Source organism: Rhipicephalus microplus, chromosome 1 (assembly GCF_043290135.1).
Source record: "Rhipicephalus microplus isolate Deutch F79 chromosome 1, USDA_Rmic, whole genome shotgun sequence".
Lineage (NCBI taxonomy): Eukaryota > Metazoa > Arthropoda > Arachnida > Ixodida > Ixodidae > Rhipicephalus > Rhipicephalus microplus.
In genome coordinates, this window is record NC_134700.1 from 208,084,982 (window position 1) to 208,109,613 (window position 24,632).

At 44.5% G+C, this 24,632-nt stretch overlaps 1 protein-coding gene across 5 annotated transcripts in view; it reads right to left on the bottom strand.

Moving 5' to 3' along the window:
- Positions 1-1,438: 1,438 nt before the first annotated feature.
- The window catches only part of LOC142804441 (guanine nucleotide exchange factor DBS-like), a 314,163-nt gene continuing 290,969 nt past the window's right edge, over positions 1,439-24,632 (bottom strand). For 4 of the 5 annotated variants that reach the window (XM_075891113.1, XM_075891117.1, XM_075891115.1 and 1 more), the window contains 7 exons: positions 21,019-21,219; positions 13,476-13,577; positions 13,028-13,106; positions 12,889-12,955; positions 10,664-10,922; positions 2,927-3,155; positions 1,439-1,840 (listed from right to left, as the gene is read on the bottom strand). In XM_075891113.1, the coding sequence (XP_075747228.1) occupies positions 1,752-1,840; positions 2,927-3,155; positions 10,664-10,922; positions 12,889-12,955; positions 13,028-13,106; positions 13,476-13,577; positions 21,019-21,219 (1,026 nt within the window). In that variant the 3' untranslated portion in view covers positions 1,439-1,751. The remainder of the gene's footprint in view (positions 1,841-2,926; positions 3,156-10,663; positions 10,923-12,888; positions 12,956-13,027; positions 13,107-13,475; positions 13,578-21,018; positions 21,220-24,632) is intronic. The other variant, XM_075891114.1, reaches the window with a different exon arrangement.

Here is a 24,632-nt window from a genome sequence, read left to right on the forward strand (position 1 = left end):
GTTACAGAGTACTTTGAACTCATTTTGCAAAGCTCTGCAATGCAATAAATCTTTGGTAGACGGCATCTCCTGGTTCTACAAGAAGTTCTGTCTGCTCTGGGTGCTAAGAAGAAGAAGAAAAAAAAAACTGTTACGGCAAAGCAGGCTCGCAGATCCCCTCGCGACGCTAAAAGCGGAAAATCCTCCGCCTCTGTTAGTTATGTACAACACGCGTCAGAGAGGAGAGAAAACCGAAACGAGGTGAAAAAACGCCGAGCTGTTGTCGTAGGAATCGCACGGTAAAGCTTGTCTCAAAAAATTTAACGGTCTGCACGTCGCGTCAATACAAAGTACGAAAGAGCATCAAAAGCGCCATACGCGGTCACTCGCGGTAGTGGGCGAACAACGAAACCAAGCATTTCGGGTGCCTGTGAGCAAACTTGGGCACGTGCGAAAAACTCCTCAGCTCACTTTTGCACCAAACGCTCGAGTAAGAGTCAAAAGCAACAGCGGGGAGCGCGTGGGGCAAACAGCAAAAAACCACACGGACATCACATGACCGCACGTCACGAATTCCACTGGCACGCCGATCCACGAGCACAACGAAACGCAACTCATGAAACAAGAACACCAAACTTTGCTAGTCTGCGTATATATATACAGTGATGAAGGGTACGTCGGTTTGGTCAAGTACACACCTGTTGCCATACCACTAATTAAATGCACAAAAGCAGCAAAAGTTCTTGTGAGGTATGATGATTTTACTCGGAGAGGAACGTTCCTCTAATGAATGTGCGCAATCTTTGCCGCGCAAAAAGACGCCCTGAAGAAACCGTCGTGGTGGTTATCCCTATCACACGGTAAAACATAGCTGCGATCGTGTATTATCTCGAAGATACAGTGCCGAGAAGTGTCTACCCTATATCCTAGCTCCAAGTCGGAGCTTACTTACATATATTTGGTGAAATGCTGCATGACGCGTAAATTTTCGCGATAGGGATTCGACATCACCGAGGTTTCCATGGTAGGAGTGCACGTATATTCGGTAAAACAATATCAGGCCGAACTGTCGAGTCAGAGTCACAATATATTATGAAGCGCGCCGGCCATAGCTAGATTTGCCAAAGACATTCAAGCAAATATTGCTAGTTTGTCTGCAGGTGAGGCTCCAATTAGCATCATAGTTACTTTTTTTTTTTACCATTCGCAGCTTCAAACATGAAGACACGATTAAAAGGAGAATACGCTTATGTTTGGGTAGCTACGCTACAAAATATCCGATGCACAGCACATGCCTGCAGCTACGGCGCATCCCGTAACACATCACGTATAATCACAAAAATTACGAGTGAGGTACACCCGGCAAGATCACAAAGCAGTTACCCGATATTTATACGCTTTGGTATTCATATTCACAACGGTTGCCACGTCAAAAAAGAAGAAGAAAAACAACCAAATATAATTTTTCTAACTTTTTCTCTTTTTCTCACTGTACATGTCTTTCACGCGTTTTGTACATATTAGTCTTATAAGCGACGGCACGTTGCTGCTGAAGCGAATAGTGGAAGGTCTAGCAAATGCTCAGAGACGATGTGAACAATGCCACTAATATCTTTGGAATGTGCGTTGCTGCCGGAAAAGTGACGGCAAAAAGACTTCTTCCTTTTCCCCTCTTGTATGCGGGAGCAGAGCCATAAGTAGATCTCAATTGTAGTTGCAGCTTATCACTTTCTCTGCCTGTACACTATTTACAGCGCGTGATGCGTGTAAGTTCACATGCCGCCGTCGAGACTAGTGCTGCTCAGGTTGCTAGCCATGCTGATGCGGCTGATGGCATGGTGAAGGCCCCCAGTGCCTGAATCTGAAAGAAGAAAGAAAAGGATGAACTGAAAAATGTGAAAGATCGCAATACCATCAAGGTTCAGGTGAAACCCGCACAACAAGTCAAAATAATTCATCAAGATACTAAGTTTGGCGTGTGGGTTGACGTTTATTTCGTTGAAACAAGGCGTTGCTAGACAAGGGACAGTAAGGCGAGTGCACAAGACATGCGCATGTCCTGGGCACTCCTCTTCTTGTCCCTCGTCGAGTAACACACTTTCAACGAAATGAATGATAGTCTTCCACTGCTAAGGTGGGTACAAATCTTACGCACAACAAAGAAACCGGTAAGAATGGACGTAGGGTATAGTCATGTAGCTGTAGCTTCCACAAATAAAAAACACGTCTTATTTATGATTGGGTTGGTCTCACTCATATGTAATCTGATACTAAGATGAAGCAACTCACTATTTCTATTCGTTGATTCAGCACCGGGGTACAGCGAGTAACGCACGGAACATATTTTTATTGCTACTGATTAATACAACGGACAGTTTTCCAAGCTAAGTCGAGCAGTAAGACATGTGGGTGTTTCCAACAAACTTGGCTGTGAGAGGCCGGCGTGATAAATTTAACTAATCACGGATGCCGTTGGTATGTCTTGCATGGAAATCAGCCCTCTGACTCACCGCGAAAAGAGCTGCGTTAAGATATATGTATGAAGCCAGTTACAAGCTGTGGAAAGAGGGAAGAGTTCTCCGGCAATTCACACTGCCCCTTGCAACGAGCGAAATCTTCCTCGGGTGTACTAGCAGTGTTGACCATCTTCGGAATGAGCGCAGCTAACGTAATCAAGAGCCGGTCTCTTTCTTCCTGTCACGCTGACGCCCTGTGCGGCCTCACAATGGTTATCATCTCTCCTGCCAAGGTCACCTAAAAATATCTTTTCATCAACAACTTATAGTCACTACAACGACAGAGGCAGTCGCGCCAACCATGGGTGTATCTGGAAACCAGAAAACGATTACCCTGGACACTCATCTGTGGTCCAGCCCAGGCCTAAAAGAGAGCCGATGTTTAGAATAAAAAGCACAATCGGTCCGCATTTACGACGCTATATACTCACCTTGACTGCTGACGGAAGGTGACGAACGGGCAGTGTGGTGCACTCGGCCGCTGGGACCCAGGTAGGCGGCAGGCACCCAGCCTTCGCGGCCGCCACCTCCGAGGCAGCGCACGTACCACCAGCCGGCGCAGCCCACGCGCAGTACCTGAACGGGTTGGCCCTCCACCAGGGACGCCTCGCCAACGTCCACTGCTTCGTAGTCACCCAGTGCAACGTAACTGCCACCAACCTGCACACGAGAAAGAACTAATAAAGTATCTCAACCTAGAAACAAGACACATATGACTGAAAGTATTTACGTGTTGTTTTTGGGTGAATGACCATTTTGTTCATAAAGACATTGGAGGTGACTCGAATCCTCGACTGACTTAACGTCTGGCAGCGCATTCCTACCTCGGGGTTCGTGTGCCCTGTTGTATTTTGTGGCAATGCCGAAGCGCCTCTCAGAAGCCACGTGGAAAGAAGCGCATGGTTGACATCTGCTCCGCCAGGGGCAGATGTCAACCATTAAGACAATCTTCTCTTACGAGCAACTCCTTCAAATATTTTAAAGATGACAGTCTTTCTTTGGTACCTTCGACGGAAAAATTTTGGTCTATCTGTCTGTACATTTATCTGTTTGTCCGCCCTAACGATACCTCAAGCGGCACCAAACGGCAAACCCCATCCGCAGCGCCCACCAATATTGCTCAAGGTTTAGCGTTCATATTTGTGCGATTGTCAATTAAAAAAGCAAATAGTGCGCATATATGAGGCGCCATAACAACTCATCTATGCTTTGTATGTCTGCCTTTATACGAGAAGAGGCACACACAAGTAACTCTAAGGACAGTAGCGTTTATCGCGCTGCGCTGACAGTGCAACGCGATGCACAAGAAGGTGTTTCCAACGCTTTGTTACAACGACATGGTGGTGGCACCTACCCGTCACTTTGCATTCTACACCTTATCACCTCCGAGAATGGCGCGCATCTTTCTCCGCGGTCGCGCACGCCTTCGTTTTTGAAGATAAATGCCAGATGGCGCTTGGGTCTAACGTGCCTAGATGCGCTTGTTCGCCTCCGCTACACGCCGCTCCAGGCACTCTAACGCAGTGCCTTCAGAATACCATTCACCGATTGTCTCGCACAGAACATCAAATAAACGTTTTGTTCACTCTCTCCAGACGCAAGACTATCGTCTTTCGACGACATTTACAGTGTAACATGTAGATTCGGGCCAATTTTTTTTATTAATTATCCTGACCTTTAAAATCCGCTGCTATCTTAAGTAAACTTGTGATTAGATGTCATAAGTCTTCATCAGCCTGACTACGTCCACTGCAAAGCAAAAACCTCTCCAATGATCCGCCAATCAGCCCGGTCTTGTGCTTTCTGCTACCACGTTATACCTGCAAACTTTTTAATCTCATCGGCCCACCTAACTTTCTGTATACGCTTCGTGCGTTTGCCTTCTCTAAGAACATAGTCAGTTATACTGCCTATGTTCTACATGCTTGGCCTATGTACATTTCTTCTTCTTAATTTCAACTAGGATATCTTTAGCCACAATTTGTTTCCTTACCCACACTCCTCTCTTCTTGTTGTCTCTCAAAGTTACGCCTATCATTTTACTTTCCGACGCTCGTTGCATCGTGCTCGATTCAAGCTGAACTTTATTTGTAAGCCTCCAGGTTTCTGCTCTATAGGTAAGTACCGGCAAGATGCAGCTGTTAGATACCTTCCTCTTGAGGGTTAGTGGTAGATTGCCATTCATGATTTGAGAACGCTTGCCGAATGTTATCCACTCCATTCTTATTCTTTAGTTAATTCACTCTCATGGTTCCGCTTCGCTGTCTCAAGTACACATAATCCTTTACAACTTCCAGCGTATCTCCACCTTTTTGAAAGTGCTGTTTTCTGCAGAGACTGTTGCACATTACTTTAGTTTTGTGCATATTAATTTTTGGACATACTCTCCTGCTTTCCGTGTCCAGTTCAGTAATCATGAGCTGTAATTCGTTAGTTACTCATCAAGGCAATGTCATCAGCGAATCGCAGGTAACTATGATACTCTCCACTAACTTTTATCTCTAACTCTTCCATATATAGGAACCTGAAAACCCCCTCTAAACACGCGATGAATTGCAATGGAAAGATCGTGTCTCTCTGTCTTACACCCTTCTTTTTTTTGGATTCAGTCGCTTTCTTTATAGAGAACCATGATGACTGTGAATTCAATGTAGATTTCGTCCAGTATGATTATGTAGTGTTCGTCGATGCCCTGATTCCATTGTGCCGGCATTACTGCTGATGTATTGACTGAGTCAAATGCCTTCTTGTAATCTATGAAATCTATGTATAGGGATTAGTAGTATACTGCGCATTTCACTATTACTTGACAGTTATAGTGTGACTGTATGGTCTATTGTGAAGCCGCCTGTACGAAATCCTGCTTGGTTCTTCTGTTGATTGAACTCTTATGTTGCCTTAATTATATTAGCTATTATTTTTGTAAATAGTTTGTAGAGAACGGAGAGCAAGCTGATCAGCATGTAATATTTCAAGTACTTGAAGTCTTCTTTCTTACGTATTAAAATGACGTTGGGCTTCTTCCAAGATTCTGGTACCCTTCCCGTCAAGAGATACTTCGTATAAAAGGGGGCCCGTTTTTCTAACACAATTTCTCCACCATCTTTCAGCAGGTAATTGTTACTTTATCTTGGCCAGTGGCTTTACCTCTTCAATGTGTATTCCTTCTAGGGCTTTCCTTACAGCCCTGTCATTATTGATTGGATGTCGAATTTTTCTGGAATATTATTGCTTCCTATGATATCATCCTAGTTGTTTTAAATTGTGTACAGCTCTCTGTACACCTCCTCCACCACTTCAACTATTGTATCCATATTGGTTATGACGTTGCCTTTCTTGTCTACAATGCATACATCCGATTTTTGTCTATGGACAATTAAGTTTGCCTTCGCAGCTTATAGTCTTCTGCCGCTTTTTACGGCCTGCTCAATTCTCTTCATGTTATACCTTCCGATGTCGGCTACCTTGCACCTATTGATTAACTTCGAAAGCTCCACTAGCTCTATATTGTCGGTTCCATTTGAGCTTTTCATGATTTCTCTTTTCTTAATGAGATTTTATTGTGATGGAAGTTATATGGACACTCTACGCTGGATTTTGCCGCCAGCGTCAGCGTCGTCATCGGCGTCACTCACCGTATATGTATACGTATCTATATATATTAAAATCAAGAAATAAAAATAATCGTGAGAAAGACTCCGGCACGCGGAATCGAACTTGGGACCTCTGAAACGTGAGTTCGAGGCGTTAACCACTGAGCTACGGAGAGGCTTTTTTTTCTTTATTGCCTGTCTTTGGCTCACGTAAACAATACACATATTGACAGATAATTACACAACACAATCCAAAACATTGTAAAAACCGTGGCTCAAATGTGGTGGCCACGCATCTGTTAAAGTGTTTTTATCGTCGATAGTAATTCGACGCGCGGCAACCACTCTGGGGTGAATTCCTGCAACTTTTGTTCATCCACAAAATTTCTTATATATTCTTTGAAGTACTGGGTGGGCGCTCGTGCATCTACATCAAAGTGCATGGCTGCCATCCTGGATTTCCAAATGCTATGAAGAGCCATAAGCATTATCATATCATACGGGGTACCGTCGTCACTTTGTATTTGCAAATAGCGGACGCCATGTGCATCAAGGGGGAAATCTTTTTTGATCGTGCGCTGGAGCACGTCCCAAAGAAAGACCGCATCCCAGCAGTCAAGGAATACATGCTCAATTGTCTCCTCCTTTCTGCATATTATGCAATGCGTGCCCCAAGGAACGTAAAAACCCTTTGCAGCAATCCAGGTTTTGAAGGTCAGCGTACCGTTATGTAATTTAAAAAAGAAATTCTTGGCACGTGGCGGTATTTTCATCGTCTTGACGCGCTTTAGTACAGTGTGGCCATGGCATACATTGTAAAGGGACCGATACAAAGGCACTGGTAAAAACACATCACATAGGTCCTTGTACAACTTTTTACGTCGGACTTGACTCAAGTATTCAAGTGAAAACCGCACTGACAGAAACCTACAAGAAAGCACAACTTCGCAGAGAAAGCCATAAACGCCACCGGGTACGCTGCAGGTTGAGACAACCATGTTAGGCAAGTGTTGCCCTAGGCGAAGTGAGCCACGGAGAGGCATGTTCTACAACGTTCAAATGGCAAGCTATTCATATCTACCACTTTCTGCTGTTGACGTACATCTCGGGAAGATCTATCGTGTTTTCAGCATTACCAGCAAGATGGCGCAATGAGTGAGCGACGCCACATCACCACGACGCGGCGGCACACGCTCTCATCTCCCACGCGTACTTTCAACGCCGACTAAATTTCAAGGCCGAAAGGCTGCCGCAATGACGTCAGAGGTTGGGGGCCCAGTTGCCCAACTGAACATGCTCAATAAGACTTTTTTTTCCGCATCTTTTATTCGGCCCAACCAAGCCGCAGCAGCTGCGAGAGTGGGAGCGTTGGTTCTCCTAAAATGTGAACGAAACACAGGCTTTCCGCCGCGTTCGCGGCGTAACTGGACCCCACCCTCTGACGTCACTGTGGCAGCCTTTCGGCCTTGAAATTTAGTCGGCGTTGGTACTTTGCCCTGCGGAAAGGAGAGGAGTGGAGTGGAGTGGACGCTCACTCGCGCGCCTTTATCTCGCAGTGGGGAGGCTCGTACATCTTGGCTAGCCTTGGGATTTCACTGGAACAATTCTGTTGTAGTTACCGGGCACACAAAGGTCACTGCAATCGTTGCACAGTCTCCGTTTGCAAACAGAGCGCGCTTTTCGGACACAGCGAAGTAACAACTGAGACGCTTATTCGCGTTCATCTGTACCTGTGAGTACGTTTTGTGCGTCATTTGTACGTGAAAAACGCGGGGCATGCTTGGATCTGCTGGCCATTCTGCCCGTGACCTTCCAACTTGTTGATATCACGTTCATTGCTTCGACTTTGCGGCAGAGCTGTGACTTCTTCATCTCCTGAGATAGTTTTGCAATGTTATGACTAGTGACTGTACCTCCGACTGCCATTGCACACTCTTTGGTGATACTAGTAAGATTATCATTCATTGTGCCAACGCTAACGTCAGTTACTTTTTTAGAGCCTTGGATTTATTATGAAGCCAAATTCTGGATTCCTGTACTTTTCCTCTCACTGCTATTATACGTACGCTATATAAATCCTAACTTGCACTTGAGGCATCGATGTCAGACTAGTTCTTTTTTATTCAGAAAAAAATATTAAGCATTCTGGGAACAGGAAGAAAGTGCTCGTCCAAAATGTCTTGGAAGATATACCGTTACCTGCCAACCTCCACAAATTGTCCGGGAGACTCCTAATCTACCGATTCTACGAATGCTACCCCAAGCCTGCCAGAAAAGTGACTCCCACAGCAGAGCCTTTTTTTCTTCAAATTACGCACATACGTCAGCCTTTGCCACTGCGACAGGTGCCGGGCTGTAGAAGAGCACTCGCCCCTACACTTCTAGTTCATTGTAACCATGCCATAGGGCACCGCTAAGTATATTCTAGTCACTGTACCGCACATCTTCGCGAAGGCCGTGGCCGCGAGACCCGATCAGCACCGCACCGAAAGAAGGTGACCACAACTTTTCCATCTGCCTGCCTTGCGGGGTACGCTTGGCCTACGCCAGTTCCCTAGACACCAGTTGTGTTCATTACGTGATTTTGGCAGTTGCGTGATTTCTCGAGTTCAGTTGGAAGGTGAACGGCGGTTCCAAAAGCAAAGATGTTCCTACTTGCAAATGTGTCTGGACTCTCACACAACTGAGTTTCCGTGCTGTGTGACTTCGCAGAATTGGAGAAAATATGGAATTTGTATACCACGTGCGCATGTGATGTAGGCGTGTCGCACAGTGGCAAGGCGGGCATATTGCTTCATAGAAGCATTAGAAGCACGTTCTTACTGCGGAAGGGCTGGACAACATCGGCAGTGTATTCCAAAAGAGTTGCGAAGATAGTGCGATCAACGCAAAATGCGTATTCATGAGATTCGCGTATTCACGGGATGCGTATTCACGGTCCGCGCGTCTCGACATGTCCATTCTTGTCCCGCTTTTCCCACGGTGCCGCCAATGTGGACAGCGTGGCGCTGGCTGCCGAGCGGAGGCACCGACGGGCGGGACGCCGCCGCGGCATGTTTCCCGCCAGTGTGTTCGTACCTTAACTACCGCCATCATCAGGTAAATGGCCGCTGATGTCGAAAACACGGTGCATGGAGGCCCTGAGCCACAATGCTTTCCTAGTCCCAATGTACAAAAGCAACGACAACGCGTTGCACATGTTTCAATCGCAATTTCAGATATGCAAAAAGAAAAAAAATCACTCTGGCCCCCTTCGCACCCCCCCTTCCCCGCTGCAGTCTCCTGAATTTTCATCCTGCTTGGTTGGCAGTTATGGATACCAGAGTGTCACTCATCGCTTCTGCCACTGAAAAAAAAAGTGAGATGTGCCTCAAGTGTCCAGCTGTCGTGTAACTCTTGAACCCAACTGTAGTTTCCGGTCAAATGGCATACTATTTTGAAACACTGTATAAATTGTTATTTTTGTTTGTTGGTGGCACAACACCTAAATACCTAACCACAGTCATCTGGTGACAAGTCGTGCTATATTAACACTGCTAAGTTCCAACAAATACGGTCTTCTTAAGTGGCTTTACACGGAAGTAATGGAAGTAATTTAGAAAAACTGCAGGAGCACGCTAGGTCACTTGGAGCTCACAAGACAGTAAGTTCAACAGCAAAGCAGAATTAGACAATGCCAGAATGATAGCCGGACTGTGACATCTGCGTTTACTTCACTGTGTTCCTTCGAAGCGCTCCAATGTTTAGGTCCACCACACAACAGATTGAATTATGTTTCCACGTGGATACTGGACATTCAAGAAAGAATGACTACTCTTGAAATTATTAATATTTACAGATATCGCATGGTACTGTTTTTCAGTAAAACTTATATTGGGGTGCGTTTTGACGATATGGACACCCGGCACAACACCATGTCCTGTATAGCTCATAACCACTGGCCCGGGCATTGTCTCGTCAAACTTTGTGCACACTGCGGGTAGCCTGCTCATGCTATGCTTTGTAAAAATAATCATATTTTATACATAACATGAAAGGGGCAAACTGGGCTGATCCATTGCCTGCCTATATCGCAAGGCTTGATCGGACATCGAGCTACAAAATTATCCTCTTCAGAATAAAAAAATTGCACCCTTCTCCCCGAAGGAAATTGGGAGGAAATGCGAATGTATTTCTTGCCCCGAAAGAGCGTACCGTTGCAGTCAGACATTCGCCTTCACCGACATCTGTCATCACCTTGAGAGGCACCCAGCCAGCGAACGGTCGAGAGTGAAATGCGAGCGAACAGGAGTGTGAACGGAAGAAAGGACAGAGAGCGAACATCGAGAGAAGGAGCAGCGAAGCATGCACCTTCCCTTTTCTACATTCTCTCTCATCATATGCTCTGGTTGCTAGGGGCGAGGATAAGCCAACTAGAGAATGTTGGATAAGAGCATGTTCCTGCAGCTGTTACTATGGGAGAGGGAATCAGAGCAAAGAGATGACACCTGCCGGCGCGCGGACAACGCTGTGGACAACGCCGGATGTCTGACATAACCCGACACAAAATGCATTCACATTTAAAACGCTGCTTACCTCAGTGTTTACTTCGGTGTTGACAAAGATGTCCCCGTCGTCGTCTTCGTCTTCGCTCTGCGAGAGGTCGTCGGTGGACCAGCCATCCTCGTGGTCGGACAGCTCGCCGTTGGCGCCGTAGCTGCGCAGTGCCGGAAAGGTGGCCCGGCGGCCAAGCACGCGGCTCACCCTTTGGCACTCGCTGCGACTGTGGTTGTTGTTGTCCGACACGCGCCGGCTCTCCCAGCTAATGCCGCTGATGGTGTGTCGCACACGGCTGCTGCGACGGAAACATTGAAACCGTGAACCCCATAGCGTCCGCAGCCACGCTGTAAATATCAAACAGCCCCTACATTTATAACAACCTTCAGCGTTCATCCTTCTCTTTCTTACTTCTCTTCTTTTCTATCTCTTTCCTTTCTGTTATTTTCCTTCCCCCCCCAAGTGTAGGGTAGCCAACCGAGCCAAGCTTGGTTAACCTCCCTGCCTTTCTTCTCTATTTATCTCTCTCTCTCTCTCTCTCAGCGTAACAAGACGTGACAGGCGAGAATATCAAGGCACAGCCCAGTGACCTGTCGTTTTGTGTCACCTCGTAGCGCTAAAAGTTACTATAGATAAGTACGAATTCCCTCATCAGCAAATTATGTTATACGTCTCCCAGGCCTTAAAATGGGGTTGTGGTTTTGTGGTCTAACTCTCTCCACCACGGTGGTCACCCCAACTAAACACCTATTTCTTCATTCTTTTTTTTTCATAACGAAACACGTGAAACCCACGTGTCGGATTTGGAATGGCACATATTTTAAAGTCTTCGGTATTCCAGCAGAAATGACGCTACCTCATTTATACTTCAGTTTGCCATTTCACGTTTGATTTCTTCCTGCTGCTGTCGTTCTCGGGGCGCGCTTGACGGTGGACCCGACATTTACTTATAGATTATATGCTGTTCCTACTATGTTGATAGTGGAAACAAGCATGCTGTATTAGTATCTAACATTAAGGACTGTATAAATGACGCATTGTACTTGCAGAAAAAGTGACCAGTAAACTCTTACTGCATGGTGGTCACTTCACGTGACCACCTCATATCTTTTGAACTAGAATTGCCAATTTTCATTTCTTGCACAAAAGCCATTTACTGCAAAAGATTTTCACCAAATTTTTGAAGAAAACTCTGTTTCCGGCCAAAAATTGACTTGTGTGCACGAAAAAATTAAGGACTTTCAATGGGGCGGTGGACTAAGTAAGATGGATGGGTCGTATGCAGGTGTGTCCAGAACAACTCGTGCCTCGCGGATAACTTCCCGATCAACACTCGAACCTCGTGCAAGTTGTTCTGTGTTGATTTATGTTTAAAAAGGATGTCTTGCTTTATAAATATACTGGAAAGGTAGGAGATTCTACATTTTAAAACTACAATATGGTTATAACGCACGCCGTAGTGAACGACTCTTGAAATTTTGACAATATGTTATTCTTGAACGTATACTGACATCCCACATTAAATAGGTCTCACTCTGCTTCCATCAAAATTCGACCCCCGAAGCAGGGATCGAACCCGCGACTTCGGGTCTGCAGCCGGTCATCATGATCACTGTACTGCCAAGGTAGACGACCACGTTTTGGGCGTCAGGTTACTACCCAAAAAATTATTTATTTACGTGGTATGAGGAGATTCTCGCGCACAGGTAAATAATCGGCTACATCGAGCTTCTAAAGCAGGGGCATAGCCAGAAATTTTTTTCGAGAGGGAGGGACACCTCCTCGATTTCAGGATAAAGACATCCGCTTGAAATGGTACTTTTTCGCTTTCTATGGGATGGCGGAAAAGAAATTCCGAGGAGAGAGGGGCATCGGCCCGGCGTGCTACCCCTTGTCTTTGACACTGTCTTGATGGGACCGAACATACAGGGTTATTTTTGTCTGCCATTGTGACCAAATGTCCACCAACGTGAACAGCGCTATAGTTTGTGGTGCTGCTGTTCAATAAACTCCGAATTTTTATGAGCATATGAGATATGTCCGTCCATTGAGTGCTAGACTACAATGTAAACCCTAGTTTCAGTTGTCTTGCTGTAGATCTTATTTACTGAACCGCGCTACACAACCTGTTTGCAGTAGATGACATCCAGTGGTAAGACGCTTGTGATAATAGTTATACAAGAGTTGAAGTTAAAGAAAATGTGAGCGAATGTGTATGTGGTCATAGGACAATCGAGTAAATGTGCATTAATTGCGATATTTACCTCGGAGACTGTGGCTTAACCCCATTCAGCTGCTCGTACTTCTCGTAGTGTTGGCGCTTGCTCTCATCTGCGTGAGTTCAAGAACATACAAGTAACGGAATGTCGTGAATAACCAAGTAAAAGAAGAGTGATCACTCACCTTTCAAGAGTTCAAACTGTTGCAGCAGAACTTGCTTGATATTCTTCACCCACAAATCCTTGCACTCAGTAGAAGGCGCCTGAATTTTGAAAAGAAGGAAAGGAAATTGAGCAACCCAAAGCGGGTTCATCTTAAACCAAGCTGAAACATGAAACAAACTTTCGTGGGAATCAAAATAACGTCGACCACAAGAAAGCACGAAACCTAGCTTAATGCAGCAACTTTCTATAACGCTGCGTTGCCGTCTTCATTTTAGAGATGGACGTGGCAACATGGCAAAAAGGAAACATTGTTTACTATAGATTACGTACGTGCTACATTAAATATCTAGCACGTCATTCGAGTTCATGAATGAGCAAGCGTACCTAATGCCGTGTCAATGGTCACCGGACGAAACAATGCTGTGGAGTACTGAAAGATAGAGGTAATAAACATCGAGACATGCTACCTGAATTATGAACACCTGTGTCCTTCCGTGCAGCCACAATTCGAACTTTCTCTTGTCTCCCCTGGACCCTTTGAAGTTTTCAGTCAGGCCTATCTGTGAAGTCTATAAAAAAGGAACTGCGTTAAACATTACAGTCATGTTATAGGCAGGAAGATTCTCGAGATGACCAAATGTTTGCGTACGATTAAACATTCGTAGCAGTTAGAGATGTTTGCCGTATGTAAAAAAAACGTCATATCTAAATCGTTGATCATATTACGAATCTCCAAGTTCTGAAAAAATAAAGTGAAGCCCCATCGAAGCATGTCTTTTGTGCTTGTTAATAAAATCATGGGGGTTCGAAGCATGCAAGTTCAGTACAGAAGATATTATTCACTAGATAACTGCTGGAAGAAGACAGGAATATTAATTGCATAATCACTGCGAGAAACGAAGAAATGAGACTCGGACCCGATCGTCTGGCTATATCGAAGGTCAAAGGAACAGCTGAGCGAGCCAGCGCACCATGGCTCATGCTCGTGCCCAAGGCCCCTTCTTCCTTCTTTATTTGTAACAATCACTTTGACCTTTTCAAGGCGTTCACGATTATATGGGCGTTTATTTCTTCGCTCGACTTTCTTTCTCGGCGAAACTAATACCACAATATTTGACAAATACTAAACTGAAATTGTCAATGTACAGCCGGTATCCAAAGTTTAGAAAAGCTTAGATCTGAGAGAACATCGAATCCTGCAGCATTCTCCGGGCTATGTCGCAAGGTTCACACCGGCACATTCCTTCGCGTTGCCCTTTTGAACGCTATGTATCCCGAACTATCAAAAGGACTGTGCTGCTCCGCAACGAGTTAGCCGTATGGTATGGGGGTCTCGTATGGTATAGGAGCATGGACGCAACCCCTCAAAACCACCTATCACTAGACCAAACATTGAGTGGTGGGACGCTTAGCCGGCACACTCCTCTAAATCAAGTCTACCTCTCCTCGTCCTCCTCCTCCCGGCAATTTGTGACTGTATTTAGTGGAATTACAATGTACATGTTTTCAGTATTATGGAGTAGGCCGGAAGATTGAATTTTAGGCCGCTTGCCGAAGCAGCGGAAATGTTCAGCTTTTTTGTGCATCTGTCACGTGGTCTTTAAAATGAGGAATCTCACTCTATATGCAACCTGACAACTTTATATGCGCACAAACTATTGTTAGACGATATCGCTGGTGGTGCAGAAATCGAAGTTACAGTAAACGATGCGAGAAGGCAGATGGACAAGAAACATACGCGCAGGAAAAACACTGCTTACGGGTCAAACTTACGTGTTCAAACAGTCAATGTCTGAACCTACCAATAATGTGGTTGTGTTGAAGTCTCATTTTTGGTAACAATGCTGTAACTGTAAGCATTCTTGTTTTGTTTTGTCTATACTTGAAGAAATGGCATACCCTATTTGCAGCTGTGATGCTTAAAGAAGGTCCGAAAATGAATTAACCGTGGATACAGTTCCCACAAGTAGTACTCCAATTAGCGAAGCGTCTTAACAACGAGCCATATCGAAGAGCCTATGAATTGACATTTTGGATGGAATTAAACAAAACGAATATAGTATTTCATGTCACCTAAATTAGAAAGTATGAAGGTGCCAGCGTGATACATCCGTGCGCTTCCTACTCTACTGACACCAACGTTCTATCACCCCACTCAATCCTTGAGCAATTGTGCACAGGACTCAGGTGATGAATTAAGTTTTTTCACGACATCTTCGCATGTTCGCATGTTCTGTGATCCTGCCGATAAGCTTTATATGACGTGAAAAAAAACTCAGTTTCGCCAAATTGGTGAAGCAATGAATGCGAAAGCAACATGTTTGAATGTTTTACGAAGCAAGGCTAGCTTTTTAGGAGCAATATTAATTGTAGTAAACATTTTCTTGCGAAGTAACCAAGTTTCTTGCGGCGCGGCCACTGTAGATCACCGCAACAAGGCTCGTGCGTAGTGGCGGCGTTGATCAGAAGCGCCTCCCGTGTGCAGCGCATGCTGGTACTAAGGGCTCTACGCCGTGTGTAGCTGCGATTGTTATGTGTAGAGCACATCAATACGGAAACGGCTGCTCCAGGTACACTGTTGTCAGCGCAGCCCGTAGAACATATTATATATATATATATATATATATATATATATATATATATATATATATATATATATATGTAAGTTTCATTGATATTACAAACATTACCTTACCTTCTGAGTAATGAAGGCAAGGCATGGTTCCCTTGTTCCTCCTGAGATGAATATATCGTGTTGACCAACGCAGAAGGAAAGTTTCTTCCTCCAAAACGACTCTACTCTGTTTCACCACTTTCGTTCAGCACTACCAAATCAAAGGGGTGTAAGAAGGCCACACGCTTGTCCAGTGAAACATAGTGCCAGATATAAGTGCCTTGAAATTGGCAGGATTGTCTAAATTTGGCGTTTGTTCGGTGTGCGTTACGCCACATTGACAGGCGATAAGTTTTTCTTTCTCGCATTTATTTCCTACACATTTAATTATTTGTGTCGGTTACCGGTGGTAACTATGACTACAAATCCACGTGGCAGCACCCATCCAGAAGCGACCACCCACTTCGATCCGAACTTGCTCCTGCTGAACGGCCACAGCGCTGACCGCAATAAAGAAATGATGAAATCAGCCATAGACTTGTTTCATGTTACTCCGAGTATGAAGCATTAGGTACGTTTTGTTGTTATTAGCGAGATATGCTGCTTGCGTAGCCGAATCTGATAAACCTAATTGTTGAAGCCAGGGCGTGGGTTGTGTCGCCGAATCTCCAAATATCGGACATGCAACCTCGGACAGCGTTCCACGAGCGTCAGATTATCCTTTTATGAAACAAAAAAAAAAGGTAGAAATGAAGCATTGCAGTGAGAGACGCGACGGAACGCGTCTACTGAGAAGCATTCATGCCAGAGCCCTGAACAGCGTCGGAGAGCCACGAAGTGAAGTTATCCACCTGCGTGAGCGTCTACCTATCTCCCGTAGAGCTAAAATCAAAGTGTTATGAACCCACACTTTCTGAAGTTGAAGTTTTATGACTTGTTTGACAGTTAACTTGTTTTTAAAAGTTAATAAACCACCCATGTTACACGAAATGAGCGTGCAAGGACAATTCGGCGAGCCGACGCCGTAAAGACGGCGAGCAGACGACAGGGCGCGGATGAATACATGTGGAGGGGATAATCGCATTTTTTTATTGGCTGGGAGGCCCTGTAGCCTCCACGGGGCTGAAGAGAACTTCAGAGTATGTTTAGATAAAAAGGGGTAACGATTTATAGTACTAGGTACTCTAATATGGGAGGGTTTCAAGCCGTCTAGTTTTGCAAGCTGTGTGTTTAGAAAAGGTTTTTAACGATTTAGAGTACTTGGTACTCTACTACGGGAGAGCAAAAAGCCGTCCCGCGGGCCAGTTTTGCTGGATGGCTTCCAGTTTTGAGCACCAGCGTAAGCTATGAAGTAAAAATGTTGTTTGATTACTGCCAATAAAACCGTTAATGATGAGGCCAACTGCCAACTTTTACCGTCAAAGAAAGAACACTAGCGCAAGGTGTTTCTGCTACTTTTCCGGGGCTACGCTTACACGGTATGCATTATTATCGAAGGAAAAAGAGGTGGGTTCACTTTTCATGGAGCACACAAAAACTTTAGTCAAGTATTGTCTCCTCCTCAACAATTTCGTCTTGCTTCACAATTCAAGACGTTCGAATCAGAGCTATTCGAAATAGACCGGTTGAACGCAGAAAGCGTGGTAGCACAAGGCCCACTATCAGAAGTTAGCCTCCCTTCCTTTTCCTTTTACCGGCCAATGTATTCAAGGTTATCGAGGCTTCCCCGTTCGTTGGCGTAGTGATGATCACGTGGGCTTGCAGTGTGGTGAGAATGAGGCCTGGTAAGAAGGAGAAGGCTGTGCCATTTTGCAAGACCCGAGGGCGTACTGCTAGACACGACGGTGGGGGATGTCGGATGAGGGGTAAACGTTAGAAAAACGCGCCAAGTGGCGTTGACGGTGAGGGTGAGGGGAGTATTAAATTAAAGAGCGTGTCAGTGTTCAAAATTTCGCGCTTTCACAACGGCAAACAATTTTTGTTCTCCCAATAAAGAAGCCCCCGGAGTGAGCGTCAGAAAAAGCTGACACGAAAGCAGGCGTGTCCTTGTCGAGTCAATGTAGCCAATGTTTGCGAAAAAAAGGCTGAAGCTAAACGCCAACAAAGGCAAAGCTTGAAAAACATAGTACTGTACAGCTTGGTGAATCGATAATTAATTGATATGGGGTGTTTAACGTCCCGAAACCGCCATATGATTATGAGAGACGCCATAGTGGACGGCTTTAGAAATTTCGACCACCTAAGGTACTTTAAAGTACAACGCAATCTGAGTACACAGGCCTACAGCATTTTCACCTCCATCGAAAATACAGCTGCTGCTGCTGCTGGGATTGATTCCGTGACCTGCAGGCCAGCAGCCGAATACTTTAGCCACTGGACCACCGCGGTGGGGCGGCCTGGTGAAGGAGGGTAATCATGCTCGCTGTTTCATCAATGTTCACGAAGTGGAGGTTGCTGAGCTTTCCATATCTCTTTCTTGTTCACAATTATTTGTAAGAGTAGCGCTAAAACACTGAGTAACTGTCACTGTCATTTATTCGCTCAATGCGAAACGGCTGGTAATGTGTTCTGTAGTGGCTATATAAACTTGCAATAAGAGCAGAAATGTAACGTTGTAAAGTTAAACCCTTAAGTGGTCATTTTGACGCTACCTGTCACGAGATTTGGTAGGCACCATACACAATTTCACCGACGATTACTACAGTACCTGAGTGCGGATTCTGAGCGCCGCTGTTTAGGTGTTTTCATTTTATGATACGTTGAGCGAATGCATATGCGTCAAGGTGCAGCGACGTGAGTGGGAGTGTAGAATGCTCGGTTTTTTGCGTCAACGAAATGTGGGGTACCTGGCATCCCCAACTTCCGCCACCACAAGCTGACGTACTATAAAGGACCCATCAAATTCCGTTACAGCACTCCACACACAAGGTGTCTGCTCGACCAATGCACTTCTCTCAAGCATCAAGGATAAATTGGCTTCGTCGTGCCCGTGCGTGAGAGGCATGCGTTGCGCTGTCACATGAAGCCCGAGCAGACACGAGGCATCGCAGTCGAACACGACGACTCACTGGCTCTCATGGTGGAAAATTGCTGGCGGCAGTCTCTTTTTGCTCTATTTCGTCTACGTTCGTTTGATCGATCACTCCCGCAACAGTGACGCTGCTCGAAAAACACCACGTGATATTTGAGCGAGTGATGACCTCACACGATGAGGTCATAATGACCTCGCATATCACTTAAATTTGATGACATCATCAATCGACATCGTCGACTGATGAGAGGCGAGCTGATCTCCGAGGCCATGTCAGCACACGTGAAGTGCAGACGGCTATTGTGGAATGGGAAGGAACACCAGAACCCACTAAGAATGTCAAGGTAATTTGATGCATGTCTCTCACACTGCGCCTCGTTAGTTATTGATAGAAATCCGGTCCCTCAACGCGTAACTTAAAAGTTATTACACAAATAAGTGTGCAGTTGACTTTACCTTCAAACGTTTTAAACCGAGGTCCACCACGGCTCAACTAATGTATTTCCATCATGGATAGGACGTTCTGCAATATATACTAACAGATGGTGAAAAAAGAACTAGAATAAAGTTTTCCGTCGCTGGGAACCCAATGACCTCTTGCTTCGCAGCGCGCGGCGCGAAGTGACCTGGCCACAAAACATGCGCCCTTCAGTTAGCTAATGGCGATCTAATTATATACACAATTTAACGCTGGCAGTAGTTGGAGATCGGTCATTTTAGAGTGTTATTGCTATAACTGGCAAGATGGAGCGTAGTGTTCGGAGGGTCCATTTTATGTCATCACCCCGAGCGTTAAAATGCGCACTCGTCTCAACAGGGCATAGTCCCTCGTGTGCTCACGCTTATCTCGTGATCGGTGCTGTTCGTACGTGTTGGGCTTTCACAGCAAGCGTGCGTTGAAGTTACGCAGAGAATGAAGGTGACTTCGCTCACTTTAGCAACATACTGCTCACAAGTATCAATTGTTAATTGTGACAGTTGTTAGTTCACACTCATCTTGTGTATACTTGTGCGTTCGTTCCCTGAGTCCTTTGTGTTTGAGCAGTGTCTTGAGTGCACGTATTCAAATGTACTTCGTTCCTCGATCAAACTTCAAGTGAATTCGCGCCAACATAAGACGTCGGCAGACAGTGCGAGTTCAGAGCAGTCCCGTAAACACCTCCCCCCCCCCCCCTTTCATACAGCAGAATACGCGAAGTTGTGCCCTACGCGGGCCCCTCGGCCCCGGTGCCGAGCAAAGTTCAGCGTAAGCACCATACGCACCGGTGCGGCAGGAAGAAAGACTCCTCTCCTGCAATTTACCCCGAAGGAATCTCGGGAGAGGGCCCCGATATTTCGACGAAGCTGACCTAGAACTCGACGCAGTCGAACCTTGACTCGGGCAGAAAGAAGACGCACACTGATTCCGTTTCGACAGGACCCACATTGGCTACACTCCGGTCTCTGGTGTCAAGTCACTCCCCTGGCTACGCCTCAAAGGCTTCAGCCAGTGTCAAGTGCTACCTCGGACCCCAACTGCCACCAATGAAACTATATTTCGACTTTATTGCTGTTTACGTGCAGAAAAATTAGGTTGTTATTTCGACATTTAAATAGTAATGCTGAATTCGAAGCATACACTAGATTCGTAACAAATTTGTCAGTACGTTTTGGGTGCATTTTTTCTATTGGTTGATCGAAAGTAAGTAGTTAAAGTGAAGTGCGTCTGTGTGCATTCCTCTGGTTTTAAGACGTGTGCATTCCGCTGGTTTTTAAGAGTGCGGCGAGTGTCGCGGGCTGGTAAAGATGCATAACTTCAAAGTCTTAACGCCAAAAAAAACGGAGACAAACGGAATACACGCAGACAACATGAGCGCAAACTTCGAGCCACGTTTATTTGGGTTTGAAGTTTGTGCTCATGTTGTCTACGTCTCTTACTTTTGTCTCCGTTTTTTGGCGCTAAGATTTCGAAGTTATGCCTCTGGTTTTCATCTCTTGACAGATGGAGACAAGCAGAGTGTTCTAAGTGTCGAGCTGTGATAGTTGTTAGTTCGCGCTCGTTCTACGTGTGTTTTTTTTTGTGCATTCTTTCTGCTTGAGTAATCCGCTGCAACTTTCGAGTTTTTTGCCATTATTCGCGCGACATGCACTTTGTTACCGTGCAGTCATTCGTAGCTTCCACCTTATGAAGAAACAATGCACAATAAACGCTCAACTACCTCTGTGATGACACGTTTCACTCTCATGTTAAACCGATTCTGATAATAGATGGATCCGTCATGTTTCGTTTTTACTTCTGCGTGGTCTGTAAAAATGTATCTAGATAAGCCAATTAGGTTGTTCTTGCAGCTATTTTAAGGCCAAGTATAAAGAGACCAGCGCGAACCTTTAGTGCGTTCTTGAATGCATAGCTGGGGTTGTCGTCTCGGCCGTACTTCTTGGTGAAAAGAACCAGGTGCTCATACAGGAAGATGTAGCGCTGGCTGGGCTTGAACCGCAGTTCCCTCATACGCTCCTTTTTCTTCTTCTCCATCCAGACGTTGAACATGCCTTGCAAAAGCAACTTTCCGTAGTCAGCAAGGCTTCCCTAAAGCATGGCATAAAAAGGAAACTTCGTCACCACACAATTTGAATAGTACACTTTTCGACTAATCCATTTTATTGAAAGAAAAACATAGTGTTGGTGAAGAGCTCAAGGTCTATGACATACTGCGTCGTCAAGAGAAGTGAACTTACTATAGCTAATGTTGCAAGGTTTAGAAATGTTTAATCTTAATTTCACCGGTAGGTTCATTAAAAGGTGTTGTGACACAGATTAGAGAAATTCACTACTCTTAAAGTCGAAAATGTGGGGTAACCTTTACGAAACGCTTAAGTAAGTGACACACAAATATTCGCCGCTGGAAGTTCTAATGAAAACTTCAATGAATTTGAAACTAAGAAACCTTTCTAGTCAATGGACGTTTCATAGGAAGTGGGATCGAAGCTCGACCGCAGCGGTCATATTTCTGATGCAGGCACAAATGCTCGAGGTCAATCTAAATTTATTTGTGTGGACGTTAAAAAAGCTCCATGTGGTCGATATTTTTGGGGCTCTGCAAACATTGGAGGGTTTTGGGACATTAAACTTAACTTCGACAATTACTATGAACAAAGGTTTCGAGAGATTCGAACCCAGAAGCAACGACTTACTTACTTTTATCATTGGAAATAGACCCTCTGAAATTCGTAAGCTTGCGGTTTCTGGAAAGACGGCCCGACTTCAGTAGCTATGCTACAATTTCGACGTTGCAGTTCCACTTATCTGACCGAAGTAGCTTTGCCGCTGTAAGAACATATATGTGGCAAAGCACTCTTGCCGTTTCACACTCAAGTGAGATTAATGTTCCGACTTTTGAGCAATCCTATTTCCAACGTCCATTTCTTAAATCAGCCAAAAAAAGATGTGTAATATCTAGTAGGTTTATTTATTTAAACAACATAGAATAAAATGAAAAACTGTGATTGTACAACGCAACTTCAAAAGCTGAGTAGTCTGAGGTGGTTGACTCTGTGAATCTACTTCAACCACGCGTTAACTCTTGTGTGTCGACTAGACGCTGTTTACGCAGTTTAACTGGAAGTAACACAATCTATATTCAGCTGACCCTGTCAGCAGTAAGAAAGAATAAAAAAATTATTCACGAGTAACTGTACGGTTTTCGCATTCTTCAATGACTCCAATGCTTACCACATGGCTGATGATCTGCTGAAACAAATATACGGAGAACTACCCCCTTCAACTATCAAAAAATGTAGTTGTAGTTTGTCATGGAATGTTTGTAAGTTTGTCTGCATAAAATTTTAATGCAAACGCACTTCAGTTTTGAGCGAATAAAGACTGCGCGGTAGGGTGGTGCTTTGTGTACTTCTAGTGAATCATTGTAGCTACATAGTGTTAACTCTTAGTCTGCTTTGCAGTAAGTAGTGTCGCATATTTTTTATGAAAAAATAACAGTTCATTTCTTAAGCACTACGGAAACTAGTATTCACAGTTGCGATAAAATAAGAAAATTTTGCATTTTTTCTTATGATATGTATTACGCCGACCATCTCGTACAACCATCCGGTAACATCTGCGCTTTGAGAACGTATAGAGTTCTATTCACAAGCAAGCACGTAAACGAATCTACGCAAGATGACGGCGACGTCATTGTGTGATTTGTTTTCTCATTTCTAGCTCTAATTATATGTGCCTGTTAAAAAAATTGTTTTACTGAAAACCCCTTTTGGGAAGCCCTTTCATAAAGTCGCCGTTCAGTGTATTAATATTGCTTATAACGCTCCAAAAACAGCTACGAGAAATTAATTGATTGAATAATTGATTGATTGATTGATTGATTGACTGATTGATTGATTGATTGATTGATTGATTGATTGATATGTGGGGTTTAGCGTACAAAACAACTATATGATTATGAGAGACACTGTAGAGGAGGGCGCTTGCACCCAAATCTGAGCACACGGGCCAACACCATTTCAGCCTGCATACGAAATGCAGCTGCCACACCCGAGATTTTTTCTCGCGACATGCGGGTCAGCAGCCGAGTACATTAGCCACCAGACCACCGCGGCGGGGAGCTTTGAGAGATGACGCATTGCAGTCATATTTCCAATTCGACTACCCAACCAGAAAGTATCTGCCTCGTGTCTGTAACTTTTGCACGTGCCATTAACCACGTTTTAAATGTAAAGCATTTCTTAGCGAAGCATTTCTCAGTGACTCTGAGCATATCTATCTATCTATCTATCTATCTATCTATCTATCTATCTATCTATCTATCTATCTATCTATCTATCTATCTATCTATCTATCTATCTATCTATCTATCTATCTATCTATCTATCTATCTATCTATCTATCTATCTATCTATCTATCTATCTATCTATCTATCTATCTATCTATCTATCTATCTATCTATCTATCTATCTATCTATCTATCTATCTATCTATCTATCTATCTATCTATCTATCTATCTATCTATCTATCTATCTATCTATCTATCTATCTATCTATCTATCTATCTATCTATCTATCTATCTATCTATCTATCTATCTATCTATCTATCTATCTATCTATCTATCTATCTATCTATCTATCTATCTAGCCACTAACGTTTGTGTCACCCCCTTAACTTGGCATTGAATTGAAATTAGCATGGGAGGGTAAGACGTTTTGATGAATATGACGTGCTGGTCAAGACATGAATAATGTCCCAATCCCGTTGCTCACGCCGTCAAACACTTCCAGCCAGACAGTGACACATACCCACGGGCAGGTGTGTGCCGCTGGTATGCGGGTAGGCGCCACAGGTGATTGACACTTAGTGTTTACCCAGGATACCCAGGAACGACGAGAAGAAACAGGGGCAATTTCAACGCGCGAGCGTTAAGAAATACCCGACATCGGTACCGTCGAACCGACGAATGCAAAGAATAAATGTCAGGGTCCCAGCTGGAATCGAAACCAAGCATTCTTCGTGGCAATGAAGCATTTTACCGCAGAACTACGCCAGGTCTCAGAACTACTTTTCAAATAGACGCTAATCTTTGTGAAACGTCAATAGTGGTTGCAGTGCTGCCTACCCAATTTTATAAACATTACACATGTACTCCTTTGATACAGCCGTCACGTTGGGTTAACTTCAATTGTAGTTAGTTGCCATGCGCTTAAGTTGTGTGGCATTGTCCAGGGCTAGTATCCTCGTGAGCATCAGCGTTTCATATCATATTGTGGTGTTGCTAATACGCATGTTCCAGTTGACATTGTTGCGCAAGTGCAAACAACTAGTTATATAAACATCTCGAACTCTTCAACAGGTCTGTGCGTGCGATATTTGTATATATATTTAGCGCCATTTGATGACGTGTCGCTCAGTAAAAATTGCAACACGGTCACCTTCCCTCCACATGCTTCGCATAATGTCTATATCCAGGTACGTGGGATCTGGCGCATTT